The sequence below is a fragment of the Arachis duranensis genome, chromosome 3 (genome assembly GCF_000817695.3).
Source record: "Arachis duranensis cultivar V14167 chromosome 3, aradu.V14167.gnm2.J7QH, whole genome shotgun sequence".
NCBI classification, from domain to species: domain Eukaryota; kingdom Viridiplantae; phylum Streptophyta; class Magnoliopsida; order Fabales; family Fabaceae; genus Arachis; species Arachis duranensis.
The window spans coordinates 70,485,399-70,505,633 of record NC_029774.3 but is presented as its reverse complement, the minus strand read 5'-3'; the positions used below and the strand labels follow the sequence as shown (position 1 = coordinate 70,505,633).

At 35.1% G+C, this 20,235-nt stretch overlaps 1 protein-coding gene across 3 annotated transcripts; it reads left to right on the top strand.

Annotated features, from left to right (window-relative positions):
* Positions 1–6,123: 6,123 nt before the first annotated feature.
* LOC107479221 (CBL-interacting serine/threonine-protein kinase 23) lies at positions 6,124–13,672 on the top strand. 3 transcript variants are annotated; one of them, XM_016099365.3, is made up of 15 exons: positions 6,124–6,436; positions 8,153–8,215; positions 8,346–8,417; positions 8,524–8,631; positions 8,852–8,932; positions 9,012–9,065; positions 9,184–9,309; positions 10,255–10,344; positions 10,483–10,602; positions 10,697–10,822; positions 11,576–11,692; positions 11,940–11,996; positions 12,104–12,178; positions 12,887–12,959; positions 13,259–13,672. In XM_016099365.3, exons 1-15 carry the CDS (start codon positions 6,239–6,241, stop codon positions 13,276–13,278), a joined length of 1,380 nt encoding a protein of 459 aa, XP_015954851.1. In that variant the 5' UTR covers positions 6,124–6,238; the 3' UTR covers positions 13,279–13,672. The 3 variants fall into 3 exon arrangements, with proteins under 3 accessions (XP_015954851.1, XP_015954854.1, XP_020994060.1); XM_016099368.3 differs by lacking the exon at positions 10,697–10,822; XM_021138401.2 differs by lacking the exons at positions 10,697–10,822; positions 11,576–11,692; positions 11,940–11,996; ... (1 more) ...; positions 12,887–12,959; positions 13,259–13,672 and having other exon boundaries at positions 10,255–10,361; positions 10,483–10,596.
* Positions 13,673–20,235: the final 6,563 nt, after the last annotated feature.

The following is a 20,235-nucleotide window of genomic DNA, read 5'->3' as shown; positions in this document are numbered from 1 at the left end:
GTTATAGTAAACTCTCGTTGTAAGTATAGTTACTAAACCAAGCAATCAACCTTTCTTACAAACGTTTTGGTTGTCACAAGTAACAAACCCCTAAATAAATTGATAACCGAAGTATTTAAACATCGGGTCGTCTTCTCAAGGAATTGCAGGGAGGTATGTTCTTATTATTGGTTATGAGTTTGTAAATTGGGGGTTTTAAGAATGAGGAACAATTATGATAAATGACGAATAAAATAAATAAATGACTGCAAAATAAACTCTTGGCAAAGTATGAAAAATTAGAAGTCCTATCCTAGTTATCCTTATCAATTGTGATGAGAATTGAATTTTTCTCCCACTATGTTAACCTCTAACTATGAAGGTAAGTTAAGTGGATGAATTAATTCGAATCCTCAAATTCCAGTCTTTCCTTGGGAAAAGTTAAAATTGTTGGATCTCGAATTAATCCTTGAAGAATTCCAATATTTAGTCAACAATGAGTTTGACAACTCAAGAGTTACCAATTAATCAACCAAAGCCAAAAGGGAATAAAATCTTCTTGAATGAAAATAAATTGGATAAAGCCAAAGCATCCATAACATATAAATCTGAAATACCTCAAATTATATTAAATAAAAATGTCAATTCTAAGATGGACAATATCATCAGCCAATTGGGCAACATCAATCAAACATTATATAAAAGTATTAAAGTATCTCAAAGTAGAAGAGAAATATAAAGTAAAAGAAATATTGAACCTGATGAAGAGTCGAATTAAATCATAATTTCTAAAAATCCTAATTTCTAAATCCTAAGAGAGAGGAGAGAGCCTCTCTCTCTAAAAACTACATCTAAAACTATGAAAAGTGAATAATGATTAAATGAATTGATGTCCTGAGTCTATGCATGTTCCCTGACTTTAATCTGTATTTCTGGGCCAAAAACTAGGTTGAAATACGGCCCAGAATATGTGCCAGCGACTTCTATAATTCTGCAGATCACACACGTCACGCGTCCGCGTCGTCTACCCGTTCGCGTCACTCAGCATTTCTCGTACCACGCGTGCGCGTTGTCCACGCTTTCGCGTCGTTCGTGTAGCTTCTAATCTGCACGGTCGCATCACGATAATTCCTTCTATTTCGCGCGGTCGCGTGAGCTATGCGACCGCGTGACTTCTCGCTGGTCATCTCCTCAATTCCTTGTGTTCCTTCTATCTTTGCATGCTTCTTCTTCATTCCTTACGCCATTCCTGCCCTATGAAGCCTGAAACACTTAACATACAGATCACGGCATCGAATGATACGAAGGAAGATAAAAATATACAACTAAAAGGTCCTTAGGAAGCAAGTTATTAATCATAGGATATTTTTAGGATGGAATTGTAAATACATGCAAATCATATGAATAAGTGGGTGAAAAGCTTGATGAAACCACCCAATAAAACACAATATAAACCATAAAATAGTGGTTTATCATTCAGCAAACTTTACCTCAAAAGAAACAAGATCCTGGTAAATTCTTAATACCCTGTACAATGGGCACCATGGCCTTTGAGAAGGCTCTGTGTGACCTGGGGTCAGGTATAAATCTTATTCCACTCTATGTAATGGAGAAACTAGGGATCTTTGAGGTACAGGCTGCCACATTCTCATTATAGATGGCAGACAAGTCAGTAAGACAAGCTTATGGATTGGTAGAGGACGTGTTAATAAAGGTTAAAGGCCTTTACATCCCTGCTGATTTCATAATCTTAGACACTAGGTAGGAGGAGGATGAATGCATCATCCTTGGAAGACCCTTCCTAGCCACAGCAGGAGCTGTGATTGATGTTGACAGAGGAGAGCTAGTCCTTCAATTAATTGGGGACTACCTTATGTTTAAAGCTCAAGGACATTCCTCTGCAACCATGGAGAGGAAGCATGAAAATCTTCTCTCAATACAGAGTCAGACAAAGCCCCCACAATCAAACTCTAAGTTTGGTGTTGGGAGGCCACAACATTGACCTGATCACCTGTGAAGCTCTATGAGAGCACACTGTCAAGCTAGTGACATTAAAGAAGCGCTTATTGGGAGGCAACCCAATTTTTATTTATCTAATTTTATTTTTATTTTTATTTTTCTTTTATGTTTTATTAGGTTCATGATCATGTGGAGTCACAAAACAAATACTAAAATTAAAAACAAAATAAAAAACAGCAAAAGAAACAGCACACCCTGGAGGAAGAGCTTGCTGGCGTTTGAATGCCAGTAAGGAGCATCTGGCTGGCGTTCAACGCCAAAACAGAGCATGAATCTGGCGTTGAACGCCAGAAATAAACAACAATATGGCGTTTAAATGCCAGGATTACATCCTGAGGAGAGCTAGCGTTAAACGCCAGAAACAAGCATGGAACTGGCGTTCAACGCCAGAAACATGCTGCAGACTGCGTTGAACGCCCAAAACAAGCTTAAAACTGGCATTTAACACCAGAAACAAGCATCAATCTGGAGTTAAACGCCAAGATTACATGCAGAGGGCATTTTACACGCCTCATTGGTGCATGGATGATAATCCTTGACACCTCAGGATCTGTGGACCCCACAGGATCCCTACCTACCTCAATTTACCTTCTCTCATGATTTTTAAATTCTTCAAATCCCAAGGACCCACCTGAAAAATTCTGCACTTTTGGATCCTCCAAGTACACATCACCCTCTACAACACACTTAATAAATTCTTTCGTCACTTGCATGGAAGAAGAATGAGAGATAGGCTTAGAAGAACTCTTCTTCTTATGTCGATCTATAATATTCTTTTTTATCTGCTCCAACTCAATGGAAACATTGACTATATCCTCCATGGTTGTACAATGGTAAAGTTTGACATTATCTGCAATGTCTTTATTTAGTCCAATAAGAAAGTGTCTCATAAGAACATCAGGACACTTTGTAATATTAGCCTTTGTTCCCAAAGACATCAACTCCATGTGGTACTCCATTATTGATTTGGAACCTTGTTTCAACTTACGAAGCTGTTCAAGAAACTCATTATGGTATGATGATGGCATAAATCGATTCTTCATGATTTTCTTAATCTTCTTCAAAGATTGAATTTGTGGTTTTTCAATCTATCTTCAATTTTTGTCTAACTCAGCCCACCAGACAATGACATAATATGAGAATTCTACAGTCACTAGTCTTACATTTTTCGCCTCAGAGTAGTTGTGACACTGAAATAGGAGCTCCACCATCCGTTCCCATTCCAGGTTAGCCTCAAGGTCACTTCTACCTTTAAATTCTGGGATTCGCATTTTTATAGCATTGAGATTACTATAAACATCTTGCGGTTGTCTATGATGTTAGGATCTGGGTGAAGCCTCCTCCGCAGACTCCGCAAAATAATTATGAACAAAATCTCGGGACCACGCTCATCGGCTAAGGGATAAAGAATTAATTCTTGAAGTCATGTCATCAAGACGTTGTTCAATTATTTCTAGAATGCTAGTGATTGTGTTGACATAAAAAGTCAGTTGTGGATTGGGAGTCGCTTCCTCATTAGCCATTACTGAAGAACCTGTGAAAGAAAAAACCTTACAGCGCTCTTCCCACGTGTATCACTAGGAGTAGGATATTCGTATTTACACTCAATATGTAACTTTTACCCTCTGTTGAACTAATTACTCTTGACTTTTTTCACTCTTAGATTGCTCTAACAAATTACACTATAGAAAATGAAGAATTGAGATACAAAACCAAGATAATTTTAATGCAAGAGAAGTTCAACTTGATAAGAAGATAACCAAAGTATGTGACAAAGGAAGGAAAATAATAAGGGAAACTAAGAGGACAAAAACTAGAAAAATTGAATCCTAATTGGAACCCTAAGAAAATTTGAAAAGCTAAAACAAAGCTGAAAAAATTGATGATTTTTTTTTGTGTAGCACGTAATTGCAAAAACAAAAATTTAAAGATGAATTTTTGTTTTTTTTTTACGTTTTTTTAGTCCTTGTCTTTAAAATATAATAATTGCAGAAACAAAATTAAATAGGAAATTTCATTTTTTTTACTTTGAAGTGAATATTCAAAAATTGAAGAGAAAAAATAAAGAGACTAATCAAGAATCCTAGAACGTGTAGATAAATAAGAATTTTTCTACAACTTGTAACTGATACCAGATGATAAGAAGTTATTGGGGGTTTACGGAGTTTAATAAAGACGAAGCATTAAAGTTCCAATGGAAGGGTTGGAAGGAGAATAAGAAAAAGAATGACAAAAAAAGACACACCCTCTTAAGACACAGCAGAAACATAAAAACATAGATAAGGGATTTTCCTACTAGACCTTTAAGAAATATGTTCTTAGCAACCTAGTTCACCGGAAGGGATTGCCTATTACACCTTCAAAGAACCTGTCTTTGACAACCTAGATCAAAGGGATGAAAATTGAAAGAGACTAGCACACAGAATTACCTTAGTGTTGGATCGTTCAATCTTCTTTATGCAACAAGCGTAGCAAATCACTCACCTCATTTAATCACACTAAAAAAACGTGCATGAAGCAACTACAAATTTTATTCATCAAAGCTGTGTAAATTGTCTCACCAAAGGTGTTTAAATAGGCCAAAAGATAACATAACTTAATTTAAATCTCCTAAAGAATAGACAACTAATTTAAATCAGATTTGATCTTATTAGACTAGATCAGATTTGATTTAAATTTTTAAAATTCTATAGATATGATAACTAATTTAAATTAGATTTGATATCTTTAGATTAGATCAGATTTGATTTAAATTTAAAATTTTTAAATATACTGCTAAGCAAATCAGAATGAAATCTTCTAACAAATCTTAACAACAAAGCAAACTAAAATATAGGCCTAAAAATTTCGAAAATTAAATTAAATTTGTGTCTTTCATTGGACTTGAAAAAATACTGTTGAGTCTCTAGCTGTCTTGACTTAGCCCAATGGGCCTTATGAGTTGTCGTCATTTCAGCACCATTGTTTTTGAGACAGACTTTTAGTCTTCTTGATGTCTTAGTCCGGCATGGTATAATTCTTCTGGTATTCAAATCTTTGAACGTAACGAGATTACCATATTGCCCTTTAGCTCTAAAATGACGAAAATGCCCTCCTGATCACGTATCAACCGGCAACGGTGCCAATGTTCCGATGGCTACCTGAAACGGTGATTTGGGTCTGAATGTGAGGTCCAAACTCCTTCTAAGGAAGCGTCCAACTTGATTTGGTGCCAAGGTGCCATCGTCCGAATTCCCAGTGAGAAGGTGAGGGTGGTACTTGCAAGAGACTCCAATGCTTAAGATAGCAAGGATTTTGAGCAGATTTTTGTTAGATTGAGACTTGAGTATACATGAGGGGTGGGATCTATCTTTCTAGGTGAGATAGCTATAGTACGAAAAATTTAGGAAGATAGTTAGTTATTTGGATAAGTAAGGTTGAACATTTTATTATATAAAAGAGACAGGCTTTAACGCACCTTTATTTATAATAAGTCTAATTTTATATTTTAAATTTAAATATGCATAATAACTATTTTAGTAGATAATTTTAGTCTTTATTATATTACACATATCTTATACTCGTGCTTGATAAATATAGAAATGATGCACAAAATTGTAAATCTTTTCATCCTTACACAATTTTATAAATGAAGTATTTTATATTTAAACAAAGAAAAACCCCGATTTTGGGGATTTAGTTTACTATTGGAGAAAAAACAAAAGTTTGAAACGCATAACAACGAATAAACGTAAAACAGTCAAGGAATCCCGTCACGCGCTAAATTCAACTCCCTCTCCCACAAACGGAAAATTAAACTCAAACCAATTCAGCTTCTCCTGTTATCTTCTTCACTAATTACACCGCGTGAACATAAAAGGAATAAAAACACACAAGAGATCTAAAATCGTAATAAGAAACAGAAAAGCAATCCCAGCTTCAAAATTTTCCCCACCGTTGATCCTTCTGAAGCCATGCCGTTTTCTACTTTGACCCAACGACCATTTTCTCCTCGAACCAATTCTTATTTTAAATATTTGGCATCTTTTTGGAATCGTACTCATTCCCCCTGGCCTGGATCCTTAAGTAGCTTGGTTCTTCACGAGAGAGAGAGAGAGAGAGAGAGAGAGAGAGAGAGAGAGAGAGTGTGGCAACCTGCTAGAAGAAGATGTTTTAAGCTTTAAATAGAGACTAGATGGAGAACATTGCATAGAACGTGCAGAAGGGATTTGAAGAAGAATAGGAAGGAGGAGGAGGGAGGATGACGTCACGTCCAGATAATGGTGGTCATGCGACCAACAGCGGAAGGACACGTGTCGGCAAGTACGAGCTGGGTAGGACGCTAGGCGAGGGGAATTTCGCGAAAGTGAAGTTTGCGAAGAACACGATCACCGGAGACAATGTCGCCATTAAGATTCTCGACAAGGAGAAAGTTCTCAAGCACAAGATGATCAACCAGGTTAGTTCTCACTGTTTAATTAAATTTTTTTGTAATTTATTTATTTTCTTATTTACTTTATGAAAAGATTAGTTTGTAAGTTTCTTGTTGTTGTGTTATTAGGTTTAGCTTTGATTTATGACAATCAGCGTTAATTGGTTTTATCTTCCTCTTGTTTGGAAAGGTTTGTTGTTAATTCTTGTTATGGAGTTGTGGTGATTTAGGATTTTGGGAAATCAAGGAAGCGTTGACCCATTCAATGTGATCTATGTTTTTGGGACGTTTGTTTTCTTCTACTGCCAGAAGATGGATATGATCAACTTTGTCTTTTTCTGATCGGGCTTGACTTTTCTATGTTGCTTTTGGTAGTGAAAATATATTGATGAAACGCCGTGCCAAATGTACACGCACACAAAAGAAAAGAAAAGAAAGAAAGAAGCAAAAAATATTGATGTTATTGGAAAATGGAACTCGTCAACATTTTACTTGGTATGTTTCATTGGATGTACCTTAAATTTTGCTGGGTTTGATTACTTCAATGGGCAGACAGAAATCTTATGGAAAAGGAAGAGAGAAGGGAAGGGGGTCAAGGGAATAGACCTAGAATTCTAGTGAGGAACATGAAAAATCCAGGGGTTCTAGTTCGGTAATGCTAGGTTGACAAAAAAAGGCAGAACTTGTGTTATTTAATATTCATTAATTATTGCAAAATTAATAAATACTAAATAAGATAAATTCTCACTGATTTTTGATAAATTTTTTGATTACCAAACATTTTCGTTCTAATCGAACCCAAATTGACACCACCATTAATGGAAGTAACTAATATGCAAAGATTTAAAAAAAAAGGTAATTCTTTTGGAATAGAATTTTTTCTTGAAATTTATTTATATAAACAAATTTCACCTAGAAAAGATCTAGTTTCATAAAAGCCTCTAAAATCTTACCTTGTACTGACCTTCAAAAACTGGTTCTTAGAGAATCAATAACAAGTTGAATTCATACTTACAGAAAGCTTTGGATTTTGAATTTGAATGCAAAGAATGAATCCGTTATGGCTTTAGACTTTTAGCAAAGTGAGTTAACAGCTGTCGCAACCTAAATTGCCTTTAGGTTGTGTTTGCGAGTTGGAATTTTGCAGTAACTTGTTTCTCATTCACTCAAACAGTCAAACTTATATCAAAGTGAAAATCTCAAGAATGAAATAAAAGTTAATGTGGTCAAAATAGAACGTATCTCTTATAATCCCAAGTTCAAATGTAGCCAATTAGCCATGAATGAACTAAAGAAGCATCTAAGAAAGGAACTGCCGTCATTGTGGTCTAAATAGAACATATCTCTGATAATATAAACTACTAGAAACTTGCGGCATCTCTCTGATGGTCAAACTTCTTTATGACTTTAGTCTGTCCAGAAATGTGGGCTCTGGTTTTCTTGTATTCTTCAACATCCATTTAATTTTATTACTTGGATCTGATACTGCCTGATTTATTATATAAGGAGTTAATTTTATTGATTATATCTCATTATTAAACTGAAAACTGTGAATGGTATTGACTTGCTTTAGTATTATTTTATTGTTGCAGCTACAATTAAACACATAAATGTGTTTAAGATCCATATCTCATGTTTTGTGTGAATTCCTCTGCACTAAGGCATGGTAGCATAGTCATAAATGTTTGAATACTTTAGTCCTACTTGTAGCTGATATTTTTATGTTGTTTACCATTTATGCAGATAAAACGAGAGATATCAACAATGAAACTGATTAGACACCCTAATGTAATACGTATGTATGAGGTTAGAATGCAGTAAATGTTTCCTTCTATGTATTTTACCTTGGCTGATTTGTTTTGGCCTTCAATCTTACTGAATTTCGTTCTTTAATCTAGTTTTCTTATCCATTTTAAGTGATAAATTCCTGGTGTAGGTCATGGCTAGCAAGACAAAAATATACATTGTATTGGAATTTGTAACTGGTGGAGAGCTCTTTGATAAAATTGTAAGGAAGTTGACCTTTTGTGCTTCTGAAATCTGAGTATTACAGTTATTGTTTATTTGCTAGCCATGACTATTTTGGTGCTTTATTTGCTATTAATTTGAGTTAGGCAAGCAGTGGGAGATTGAAAGAAGAAGAAGCTAGAAGATATTTTCAACAGCTAATATGTGCTGTGGATTACTGTCATAGTAGAGGTGTTTGCCATAGAGACCTAAAGGTGAGAGTTTCATTTCCTATTAGTGCATTTTTCTTTGCTTTGCTATCTGAAGGAGTTTTGGAGTCGTTGCTCAAATTATAAGTGTCTGAGTGCTCTACGTAATGTATTTGCAAAAGATTTTATTTTTTTTTACAAGAGGGAATATATATACCAAAAACTACATACGGTTGTGTGTAAAAGAATAAAAATTAATCTGTTACTATTATTTGATCTATTGAAGCCTGAGAACTTGTTGCTGGATGCTACGGGAATGCTCAAAGTATCAGATTTTGGATTGAGTGCACTGCCTCAACAAGTTCGGGTAAGTATAATTATCAATTTTTCAACAGTAGAAAATATAATTATATCCAATTTCCTACTAATTATCCTATTGTTAATAGGAAGATGGGCTGCTTCATACAACATGTGGTACGCCAAATTATGTTGCCCCAGAGGTAAGATAATTCCATTGCTAGTCTTCATATCTTGTATCTCAAAAAAATTCTGGTTTTCCTTTTCCTTGTTCTTTTTGTTAAAAGAAGAAATTGTAATCACTGCTCACATATAATTTAGGTGGTTCACAATAAAGGCTATGATGGTGCGAAGGCTGATCTCTGGTCATGTGGTGTCATTCTTTTTGTTTTGATGGCAGGCTATTTGCCCTTTGAAGACAACAATCTTGTGAATTTGTATAAAAAGGTGACTTTTTACTCAATATTTGTTTCTCTTATTCCCTCTATTATAGTAACCAGGCTCACTTCATTTCAAAATTATAAGCAAATAAATGGAGATTTTTGTTGACTGAAATCAGCGTTAGGAGTTTCTGTCATTTGTTTAGGCACAACAGGAAACAAATAAACATTCTTAGCTGGTGGCAGAGATCAGCAACTAAATGTTGGGATACAGAGATCAGCACCTAAATGTTGGGATATATTTTGTAAATAAGATTTTGGTGTCTAATATCACATTATCACCTATCATCCTTAACCATTGCATGTTTGATTCTGCATTTATAGAACAGATTTTAGGTGGTATTATTCTGTATTCTGTTAGAATTTATTTACTTCGAACCAATTGAGGTAAAATGATTATGCTTGGTAGTTTCTCCAAAAGTAATTTTGACAGAGTAATCAATTCAGTTCTTCCAGGATTAACAGTAATCAAAGTGCTGATAAGTTAAGATACGGCACCCTGGGGGGTAGGGTTGTCAGGCAAATATGTAATTTTAGTACAAATTATTTAAACAGAACTGGAGATTTGAAATAGGAGATGCTTATGGGGCATAGGTACATGCTATACAATAGAAGAACTGGCTTATCTGAACCCATCTGCAAAACATTTAGTGTCTTTTTGTAATGAGATGCGCCAAGTTAATAGAAAATGAATTGGATATTAGATATTACATATTACTAGAAATAATGTAAATGTTGAAATATTTAGGATATCTCTTTCTCCTTCAATCATTCTTCTTTTCTACAGTCTTTACTTGATTCATTCCTTTCTTTTCTGTCCCTAATATCTTCAGTTCTCCCTAATAATTCTTCTAGTATTCCATCCAAATCCCTAATTTCAGTAATTCCATATCTATACTATTTCACTTTCCTTCAATGCTGTCTTACGTTTTCTGGTTCATGATGACTGCAGATTTTCAAGGCTGAGTTCACTTGTCCTCCTTGGTTTTCTACGAATGCAAAGAAGTTAATCATAAGAATACTTGAACCTGATCCTGCCAAAGTATGCTATTGACTTGTGTTAGTCTTGTTTATCTCATTCTACTCTTCTACTAATCTGGTTTTTATTAAATCACTTTTCCCTCTTGCTCACCAATTATGTAAAACAAACCTATATTTTCCTTGTTAATGATATGTACAGCGGATTACGATCGCTGATGTAATTGAGAATGAATGGTTCAAGAAGGGATACAAGCCTCCAAAATTTGAGCAGGCCAATGTTAGTCTTGATGATATAGATTCTATTTTTAGTGAATCAATGGTAAGACATTGGTTTTGATATTATCTTGATTAATTTTTGTTTGTCAAAGCTTTGGATTCTTACCGTCAACCTTAATGCTGCTTGTTGTGCACAGGATTCACAAAACCTTGTTTCTGAGAGGCGTGAAACAAGGCCTGTGGAACCTGTGACCATGAATGCTTTTGAGCTTATCTCTACCTCTCAGGGCCTCAATCTCCGTAGTCTTTTCGAGAAACAAATGGTATTTATTTTATTTTTTTTAATAGTCAACAAAAGTATATGCAGATCAATTTGCTCAGATTTTCAAAATACTAGAATTTGACCTAGAATGGCTTCAGGAGACAATTTACATTTATGTTGATGTCATGATTCGACCGCAAGATCCGTAATTAGGGGATAGACTAATGATCAATACCTATTTTCATCAAGCAATCTTGACAACCTCATAGAGATGTAATTGATCCTTGAAACAAGACCAATGACCATCGCAATCACTAGGCACTAAATAACAAAATAATCAAATTGGATGGACTGTGAGCCTTTTTTAACATAGCTCAACTTTTGACATTGTATGTGTTAGGACTCGAGGTATAAAACCATGGGCCTCTATCCAACAAATTAAGGTTTTGGGAAGGATGATTCATGATGCTGTACCAAGGCTTATATGATTAAGAGGTGTAGGATTTGACACTTGTTTGGCCTCAGTTTTTAAATAAAAGCAAAATTTGAGCACAAGGTTTTGTGTGCCTATGCTTCTCAGACTCTTGCATGAGAGGGAATATGGAGGTTTAAAACCATCCATGTCTATCTATGAGAGAGCATATGGAAGTATAAAACCATTCATGTGCATTTATCCAACAGCCTAAGCTTTTACGAGAGATGTCTCATGACATGTATTTCTGGTTGTTGATTACAAATTGCATGAAACAAGATAATATATAATTGAATTTGTTCTTAAATATTAAGGCTAAGATTTGTTGTTTTTGACATGTAGGGACTTGTTAAAAGGGAAACAAGATTCACATCCAAATGTTCAGCAAATGAGATCATTACGAAAATTGAGGAAGCTGCTGGGCCTTTGGGTTTCGGTGTTAAGAAGAGCAACAATAAGGTATTGAAAGATAAATAAATAAATCTTGTATCTAATTTACTCCTTCATCTTTTGTTTCTAATGGAATAAGATAATTAAATAGAAAACATTCTTTGTGTACTTAAAGATTACTCTTTTAATCTGTCAATGTAGGAAAATTTATTTTGTTGTCTACTACTTAGTCAATCTACATATGAAGGTTAAATTATAACAATAGCTGTTGCTGTTAAAATTTTATCTCTACAATATTTCTTACTCTGCATTTCAGTTAAAGATTCAAGGTGAAAAGACTGGGCGTAAAGGTCAACTATCTGTAGCTACCGAGGTATGTCTTTTTTAAGTTTGCTTCTATATCTAGAGTATACATGTTAGTTATTTATGGTTAGGTATACTATGGCTGTTTTTAATGCTGGTTTAAGTGTTATTTTCCAGATTTTTGAGGTGGCTCCTGAACTTTATGTGGTTGAATTGCGGAAGGCTGAGGGAGATACTCTGGAATTTCACAAAGTAAGTTAAATGCAGGAAGTAGTATTTTATATGCATTCATGTTTGGCAGTTGATTGTGTCACCTACAATAGCACTAGGAAAATGCATCCCCTCAATTTTTTTCCCTCTCAATTGTTGTTGTAAAGTGTTATCGCTCACCATACACTCTTTAAGCGGACCAAAAGAAAACATAAGAGAAAATGTTGAATGGTATAAGATCACACTTGACAACATCTATTGAAATAAAAAATTGAGGAGATCCATTCCCGAGTACAAGTTGTTTTCTTCTCAGCATTGCATTATTTTTCTTCACCTTTTGTCCTATGCTGAATCAACCGAATGATGTTGCCTCCAATATTTTTTGCCCCGGATCAGAATAAATTTGGGACACATAGTGAATCCTGTCAGCTAATGCGTTCTATCATTTGATTAATGTGTGAATTGGAGACATTAGACTCTTAGAAAGTAACTGAATGTTAGTTAACCATTTCTTGAAAATAAGTCATATCAAGAGAATTGCCTCTCACAAAGTTACCTTTCTTGAAGAAATGTACGTGCCTATCAATTCACTATTTTTTCTCCGAACATATTGCTGTAGTGCAATCACTACTGAACTTAAGCTATTCAGCAACATCTTTTATTTTTTCTTACCCCACATATTCAATAATTAATTTTTTTTATTTTTTTATCTTTTTATTTATTTATTTATTTATTTATTTATTTATACAGTTCTATAAAAACCTCTCTCCTGCACTGAAAGATATTGTTTGGAAAGCAGAGCCAATCGATGAAGAAAAAGATGGTTAGTTTTTCAGCAATCATGATGCTTAACTTGACAAAGTTAGGGTTCTAGAAATTTAACAAGGCATTCTTGTTGGTAATATATTGTTTTGAACCTTGAATTTTGTTTGATACTTTTAATCATTTATGCAATATTTATATTTTAATTCAATATCAATAGTAGATTGAAAATTATTGCAGGAGCTTAATGCTTCTGATATGTGTGTTTGCTAAGACATGGTTTTTGTTTTTGGTTTAAGCGAGTATTATTTATATTTTATTCAGTTGGTCTTCTAAATCTTTTACATTTTCTGCAAACAGGTTCCAGTCCCTCAAAATAATCTTTCACGAATCTTCGCCTGTTAATTGTACAAATACCTAGCTGTGCTCTTTGCTACTAAGAATGGCAGTTGCTTGAAGGATTCAGCCATGGGGCTCATGGAATAAACTTTTTGTCCGACACTATATAATTATAGGAATGATTGAATCTTTCAATGAAAATTTGTTGAATAGTTTTCCCTTCTTTCATGCTGAGAGATTGTGTTGGCGAAAATATTCAAACATTATAATAGGGACATAGCACAGATTTTTTTCGGGGTATTGGGCTTCTAAATTTAGGCTTTTACCGATTGAAAAATTTTACATGTTCTATTATGATATAAAATTAAAAGAAAATTGTTTCTTGCAAAAAGTTATGAATATAATCTCACTCTGATCCCTATCCATTTGCTTAAATTGTCTTATTGCCTAAGTAACTCCCATACATCAGTTACATTTCATATCATGGATTCATGGAGAAAAGAGAAGGCGGAGATTTAAATCCTAAGTTCAGTAAATTAATGAGGCAAGAAAATCAATGATTACTTTTTCATCTCACTGTATTTACTATCCCGAACATGGCAACATGATTTTTTTGGTATCATACAGAATAGTTGAATGATGCATGAGTATTTTATGTACTTTTTTTGGGGTGTTTTTTAAGTGAAATTGATGATTTTTTGTTTGATAATTATTTGGTTTCATATCACATTCTATTAGTACTTTGAGTGTTTGGATTTTTTGTTAATTGTGGGTAAATGATTGCAAAAGAAGAACAAAGCATAAGCCAAGGAACATAACCAGGAAAGCACTACCAAAAAAGCAGAGGAGAGGGCGTGCAACACGCCAAAAGGGAGGTGTGCCACACGAACCAAAGAGCCAAAACAGAGCATTGGCATGCTGCACGCCAACATGTGGGCGTGGCACACTGGGCCAAAAGTTCAGGGGGGTGTTTGGGGCATAATTGACGTGCAACTCTAACCTCTTCATACTCCAATAAGGATAACTTGAGTTACAGAGGTCCAAATGAAGTGCTTCCAACGGCATTAGAAAGCTAACATGCAGAGCTTTCCAATGATATATAACAGTTCATGATGTATGTGCGAAAAAAGTGGGCGGGCAACACGCCAAAGGCAGGGCGTGTCACACGCCCAAAAAGCGTGCTCCAGGAGGCCAATAAACTTGGTGTTTTACACGCCAAAGTGAATGGGCGTGTGAAAATGACACACCTTCGAAAGGGCACCCATGCATATGCATCCCCATGTATACGTGCAACACTTGAAGATTGTTGAAACATGTGTACGCATCCCCATGCGTACGCACAATACCTGGATATTTGAGGATTCACGCGTATGTATCTCCCATGCGTACACGCAAATGAAGATTTTTGCATGATCATGTCTACCCATGAACCCCCTTCAAAAGTTGGCATTTTACACGCCCATATACAAGGGCGTGTTAAAATGTCACGCCGTCGAGTCTCCATTACAAGCATATCTTTGGCGTTTCACACGCCACATATGGGGCGTGCCACACGCCCAAGTTACACTTTCCAGGATTTGATCTTGTCATGGTGTGTAGCATACGGGCTCGTGGCGTTACACGCTAGGCCAAAACTCCAGAAGACCACTTCAATTCACCATTGGGTGTGCCACACACCGTAGCAAGGGTGTGTCACACACCAAGAAGAATGGAGCTCTAGAGATAACTAAGAAGTGGCGTGCAACACATGACACCAGGGGCGTGCCATACGCTAAGATTGTTGCTCTAGGGGAAGGAAAATCTTGGCGTTTCACATGCCCAAGGCCCAGCTTCCATAAGTCATTCTGCGACACTCGTAGCCCACTAAGGATGCTAAAGGATTGGATCACTGAAGCCTTGAACCGGAAGATTTGATTTGATTTGATTTTGTTTCGAATTAAATTTAAATTTAATGATTATGTTTTGTTTTAGGTTTTAGTATATAAGGTTCTTGGGAAAATTTGAAAAGGACTTTCAAACCTTTTGCCATTTCCATACCTCTGTTTTGTTTTGAAGTTTAACATAAGTCACTAATCTCCTCGGTTAAGGTTAGGAGCTCTGTTGATTCCAAGAGATTAATATTATAACTTTTCTATCTTGATTAATGCATTGATGTTTACTTAAGAAAAAATTTTTGTTCTTCATCTAAAGGATTGGAATGTATTGGAAAACAATTCTTCTCTGACTTGAATTCTTTTAATATATTGAAAAAATTAATTAATTGAATTAAGATTGAAAACTTCTTCTCATGACTCTTAGGTTTTGAATTTGGACTTGATAAATGATATTGAATCAACCAAGTTTGGCTCTTGAGAATTGTGTGGTTTTTAAATCAGTGAAGGTTCTTAACCTCTCATCACATTTAATTAATAAAGGAATTGATAATTGATTAGGATTAAGGAAATTGAATTACCAAGGAATTAGAGTTTGATTATTTATTATTTGTCATAGATATATCATTGTTTGATCAAGGTGAAAAGTGAAAAATATTTTTCCGAAAGTTTCAACATCTCTAAAACTTTAACTCTTTTGAATCATATTTCTTTCTCAATTACTTACACTTGCTTTTATTCATTATTTGTTTTTATACAATTGCTCTTGAAATCCTTAATTTTGATTTTCTGACTAGAATAATTGATGCGTGAGTATTTTATACCCTTTTTTCTAGTTGTTTTTATATTGTTTTTAATTAGATTTTATTAAGTGTTAGTATATTTTAGTGCAAAATTCACCTTTGGATGTTACTTTGAGTTTTTCTTGTATTTTTATGGTTTTAGGTGAAATTCGGAGCAGTTTGGAGAAGCCTGGAGCAAGAAACGAAAAAGCTTTAATATATTAGAAGGCTTAGAGAAGGGAGGACTGAATCTATGGCCTTCTTTTAACTTTAATATATTACCCCTTTAAAACAAACTTTCAGTTTGAATCTATTTGAACTTAGCAGCAAAAAATTTATGAGACAATTTCATTTTGTCTCATGAATATCAGAAAACAAAACAGAGCAGGGAAGAGAGAAGCTGACACTATCATTTATCCTTGTTCGGTTGACACAACAGTGGTGGAATTTTCACTATAGTTAAAGTATTACATACACCAATTCTACAAAGATTGACACAATCCTTTCACATTTAAGTTCTAACCTAACTTGACATGGTTATGCTAATACCTAACTCTTCACTCTTAGTACTAACCCAACTAAGAAAGGGATACCTCACTGGTACAAGATACAAGACACAGAATCAACCTAAAGAAATCTGAAATTACTCTAGGCTTTTCACTCAAGTGTATCTCTCTGCCTCTTTCCACTCTTAGGCTCTTTCAATGATTCTCTCATTCAGCCTTTTTACCACAAGAAATTACAAAAAGATAAACATTGAAAAGAAAATTACAATCTGTAAAACATGAAAGAGATTGATGCTTCAACAGCCTCTTTGCTATGTGATGAACCAGATTTGCTTGCCTCTGATTTAGTTCCTCATTTTGGTGAATGCTCCTTTGATTAGGAAGCACTGTCTAAGTTGATGAACTTCTTCAGAGAGCTCTTCTTAGAACATAAACCTCAAAACACTGGTTATCTCTCCTTAGCTTCTGAATGATAAAAAATTTTCTTTTGTATCTCCTAGCATGTTGCTAAGTTGCTCTCTCCTAGGTTAACCCCTAAGCTGTGTGCTTCACCAACTCAGTTTTTCACTTTCTTCTATTTCTTCTCAAATTAGAAACTATGGTTCTAACCTTCTTTCTTGACCGAAAACCTCATGACAGCAAGGAAGAAAGTGTTTTCAATGGTAAACCCAGATCTGAACCATTAAAATGCTACTTGGGGTAAAGGAGAAGAATGCAATATGTATGAAAAAAATAAGTTACCTTTGACCTCTGCCTTAGCCTAAGATGGATTGAATTTGGTGATTAGACCTCAACCCTTTTGCTTAACCTTTCTCTTTCTTTTCTTCTTTGATGAAAAGACTTAGGAACTAATCTTTCTCTCACTTCTCTGAACTCTGACCGAAGAAAGATAAAGTGAACGTTGCTTTACTGGAAGCAAATTGGAAGGATTGACTTGAGAGATGAGTTCGGGCTTGGATTGATTCTTTTCATTCAGCCCGTTGAATCTTTTCTTTGATTTCTTTGGGCTTTCTTTGTTTGTGCAGCCCATCAACATTGGTTTTATTTTCATCCTATTGGGCTGCTGCAACAATGAATTTTGGCCTACAACATTTAATCAGAAATAATCAACACTAATTAGTTAATTTGCCCAATAAAATAATGTTTGTCATCATTAATTAATTTAGTTAATTTCTTAACTCAACAATCTCCTCCTTGATGACAAACATAATTAGACATTAACCAAAAGGAATTGAATTTGAATAAAGTTAAGAAACTTCCCTTTTATTTATGTTACTTGCTTTAGTGTTGCTCCCCCTTTCCTTTTCAAGAGAAGCTCCTCCTAGATTTATGCTCTTTTCTTTTCGTTCCTATTTACATTATACTTATAGAGAGCACAATAAAGAGATACACACAATTCAACTTCACTAAGGGAGTTTATACAACCATCAACACAAATCCAGCCCAATACTGAACACATCATGTCAGCAGCAAAGCAGAGCATCAAGTTTAACGAGGGCAAACCAACAACATATCATATAAAGCAAGTTCCAATTTTCATGCAAAAAAAAAAAAACCACAGCAGTAGCAAGATCAATCAAAATTAACAATTATCACAATTAACAATCACATATTCATGCTACTCATGCTATTACTCCCCCTTTTGACATTAAGGGTGGACAATAGGCAAGATCAAGTAAAAAATCGCACCTTAAAACCTGCAAGAAAGTGTTAATGCACAGTCTAAACACCAAATTAATTGAAAGTAAGTGCAGCAGTAGTTAAAGTATTACAGTCATCCAAAATAACAGAAAGAAGTTCAAAAGTAACAAGAGAAACAGTTTTGATGAGACAAAAGTAAGTAGACAGCAGCAGCTTCATGAGACAAATCTAAGCATCTGAACTATTTTCCTCTAAATCAGCTTCCTCTTCAGCATTAGTGGCAGCATCCTCATCTTGTTGGAGGTTGTCAATGAATTTCATGAAGACAGCCACTCGATCTCTTGATTTTTGGAGGAAATTCTCATGCTTGCTTGCTAACTTCCTTTGTTCCTTACTCATGGCAATCATATGATTGGATTGGGAGACAAATTCTTGGACCACATCTCTAACAACATTAAACAGACTAGATTTTTGTCCAGTGGAGATGAAAGTTCCCTCAGTGGAAGGAGGAGGAGAATCCTCAGTAATGAACTCATCATCTTCATCATCTAAAACCCCCTCTCAAAGCGAGTAGGTCCTCTATGTTGTTTCACTGAACCACCTCCCTTTAGTTATGAATGTCTATTTTCATAATCCTCATTGGACAAATCAACACCAAAATATTCAAAAATACAAGTTAGAAACATGCCATAAGGAAGGGCTTTCTCTTTCACACTTTTAACAGAGTCAAACATGTATCCTACCATCAAATAAGCAAAAGAAATTTCTGTTTTAGTAAGTAGGGCATACAAAATAAAAGTGTCAATATAAAATACAATCAGAGAAACATGTTCACAAATATGAGCTAAAGCATCATTGAAAGAGATACTAACTCCTTCATCCCACTTAACAGAAGTATATGTACAAGCCCCAACATTAGTGTATTTCAGTAAATCACTGATTTCATTGTTTAGCACAATGTCTCAGCCCTTGACATAGGAATGTACACTGCCCTCATGATATGTCATGTTAGCATAAAACTCTTTGACCAAAAGAGCGTACACTGGTTTTTTGATGTTAAAAAGGTGATTCCAGTCTAGAAATTCTAAATTTTCAACAAAAGGAAAACCTTTCTTTTTCAGATTCGGTAAATCAGCAAGAAAAGAGGGACACAGGGTACGGTACTTAATAACTCCTTCATAAAAATCATTATTCATGGCAGACTTAAATCTGTAAGGGTTATAGTTGGAGTGAGATGTCATGAAGTGGGATTTGTGTGCAAAGGGATCAATGTTTGGTTCTCTAACAAATTTAAGAGCGAGTCAAGGTTTACCTCTCTGAGAACGCAAGGGAACAGACCTTGTCTTAGGTTGAGTGAGCTTAGAGGTAGGTTCAGTATTAGCTGGGCATTTCCCTTTCGAAGATCTTGGCTTCGACGAACCAAGTTTAAAAGGAGGTTTCTTTGGTGGTGGTGTCTACTTGGCTGAGGGTGGAAACTTTGAAGGGTTCTTAGTGCGAGCCATGGGATCCGAGCGAGGAGGTGAGGTAGGAGGAGAAGGAGAATGAGTAAAGTTTTGGTCTTGAGAATGAGTGGAAGGTTTTTGTTTTGCAGAAAGCTTGAAGATCTTTTCACGAGGGGGCTTTTGTGAAAGAGTTTTCTTCCTCATTTGGTTTGTTTCTGGTTTTGAACAAAGAGAAGCGATAAAGGTAGTGGGAGAAACCGAAGAGTTTGAGGAGGAGTTATGGAGGGAGAAGAAGAAGTGTTGGTAACCATAGCCAAAAGAAATTTTCTTAAATCATGCAACTGCATCACCTATATTTGACTTGAAAGGACTTGACATCACAAAAGAAAGATTTGATTTTATTAAAAAAATTAAAATGGAAATTAATTTTAAAATGTGAAACCTTTTGGACTTAAAGACAAAAAGAGGAAATAAAATAAAACAAACAAGCCAATATAAAACAAAAAAATCATGTAGCACTCATATTGGGCCCAGAGGTGGTTTGGATTAAGGAAACATATTGGACCACCCATGTTCTGATTTTTGAGGTTGGCTCAGATGATTCTGCACGTGCAACAAGGTCAGAGAACACTATTTAAAGAGAAAGTTTTTCATTTGCCCAGAATTGTTTCATACCTGTTTATGAGACAAAAACTCCAACAAGCACATCAATAACTTTCAAACAATGAATCATAGCTTAAAATCCCTAGACTAGTC

Coding starts and splice junctions, on each gene's coding strand:
- LOC107479221 (XM_016099365.3), top strand. CDS start 6,239: ATGACGTCACGTCCAGATAATGGTGGTCATGCGACCAACAGCGGAAGG. Junction 8,216..8,345: donor ATGTAATACGTATGTATGAG/GTTAGAATGCAG, acceptor TTCCTGGTGTAG/GTCATGGCTAGCAAGACAAA. Junction 8,418..8,523: donor GAGAGCTCTTTGATAAAATT/GTAAGGAAGTTG, acceptor AATTTGAGTTAG/GCAAGCAGTGGGAGATTGAA.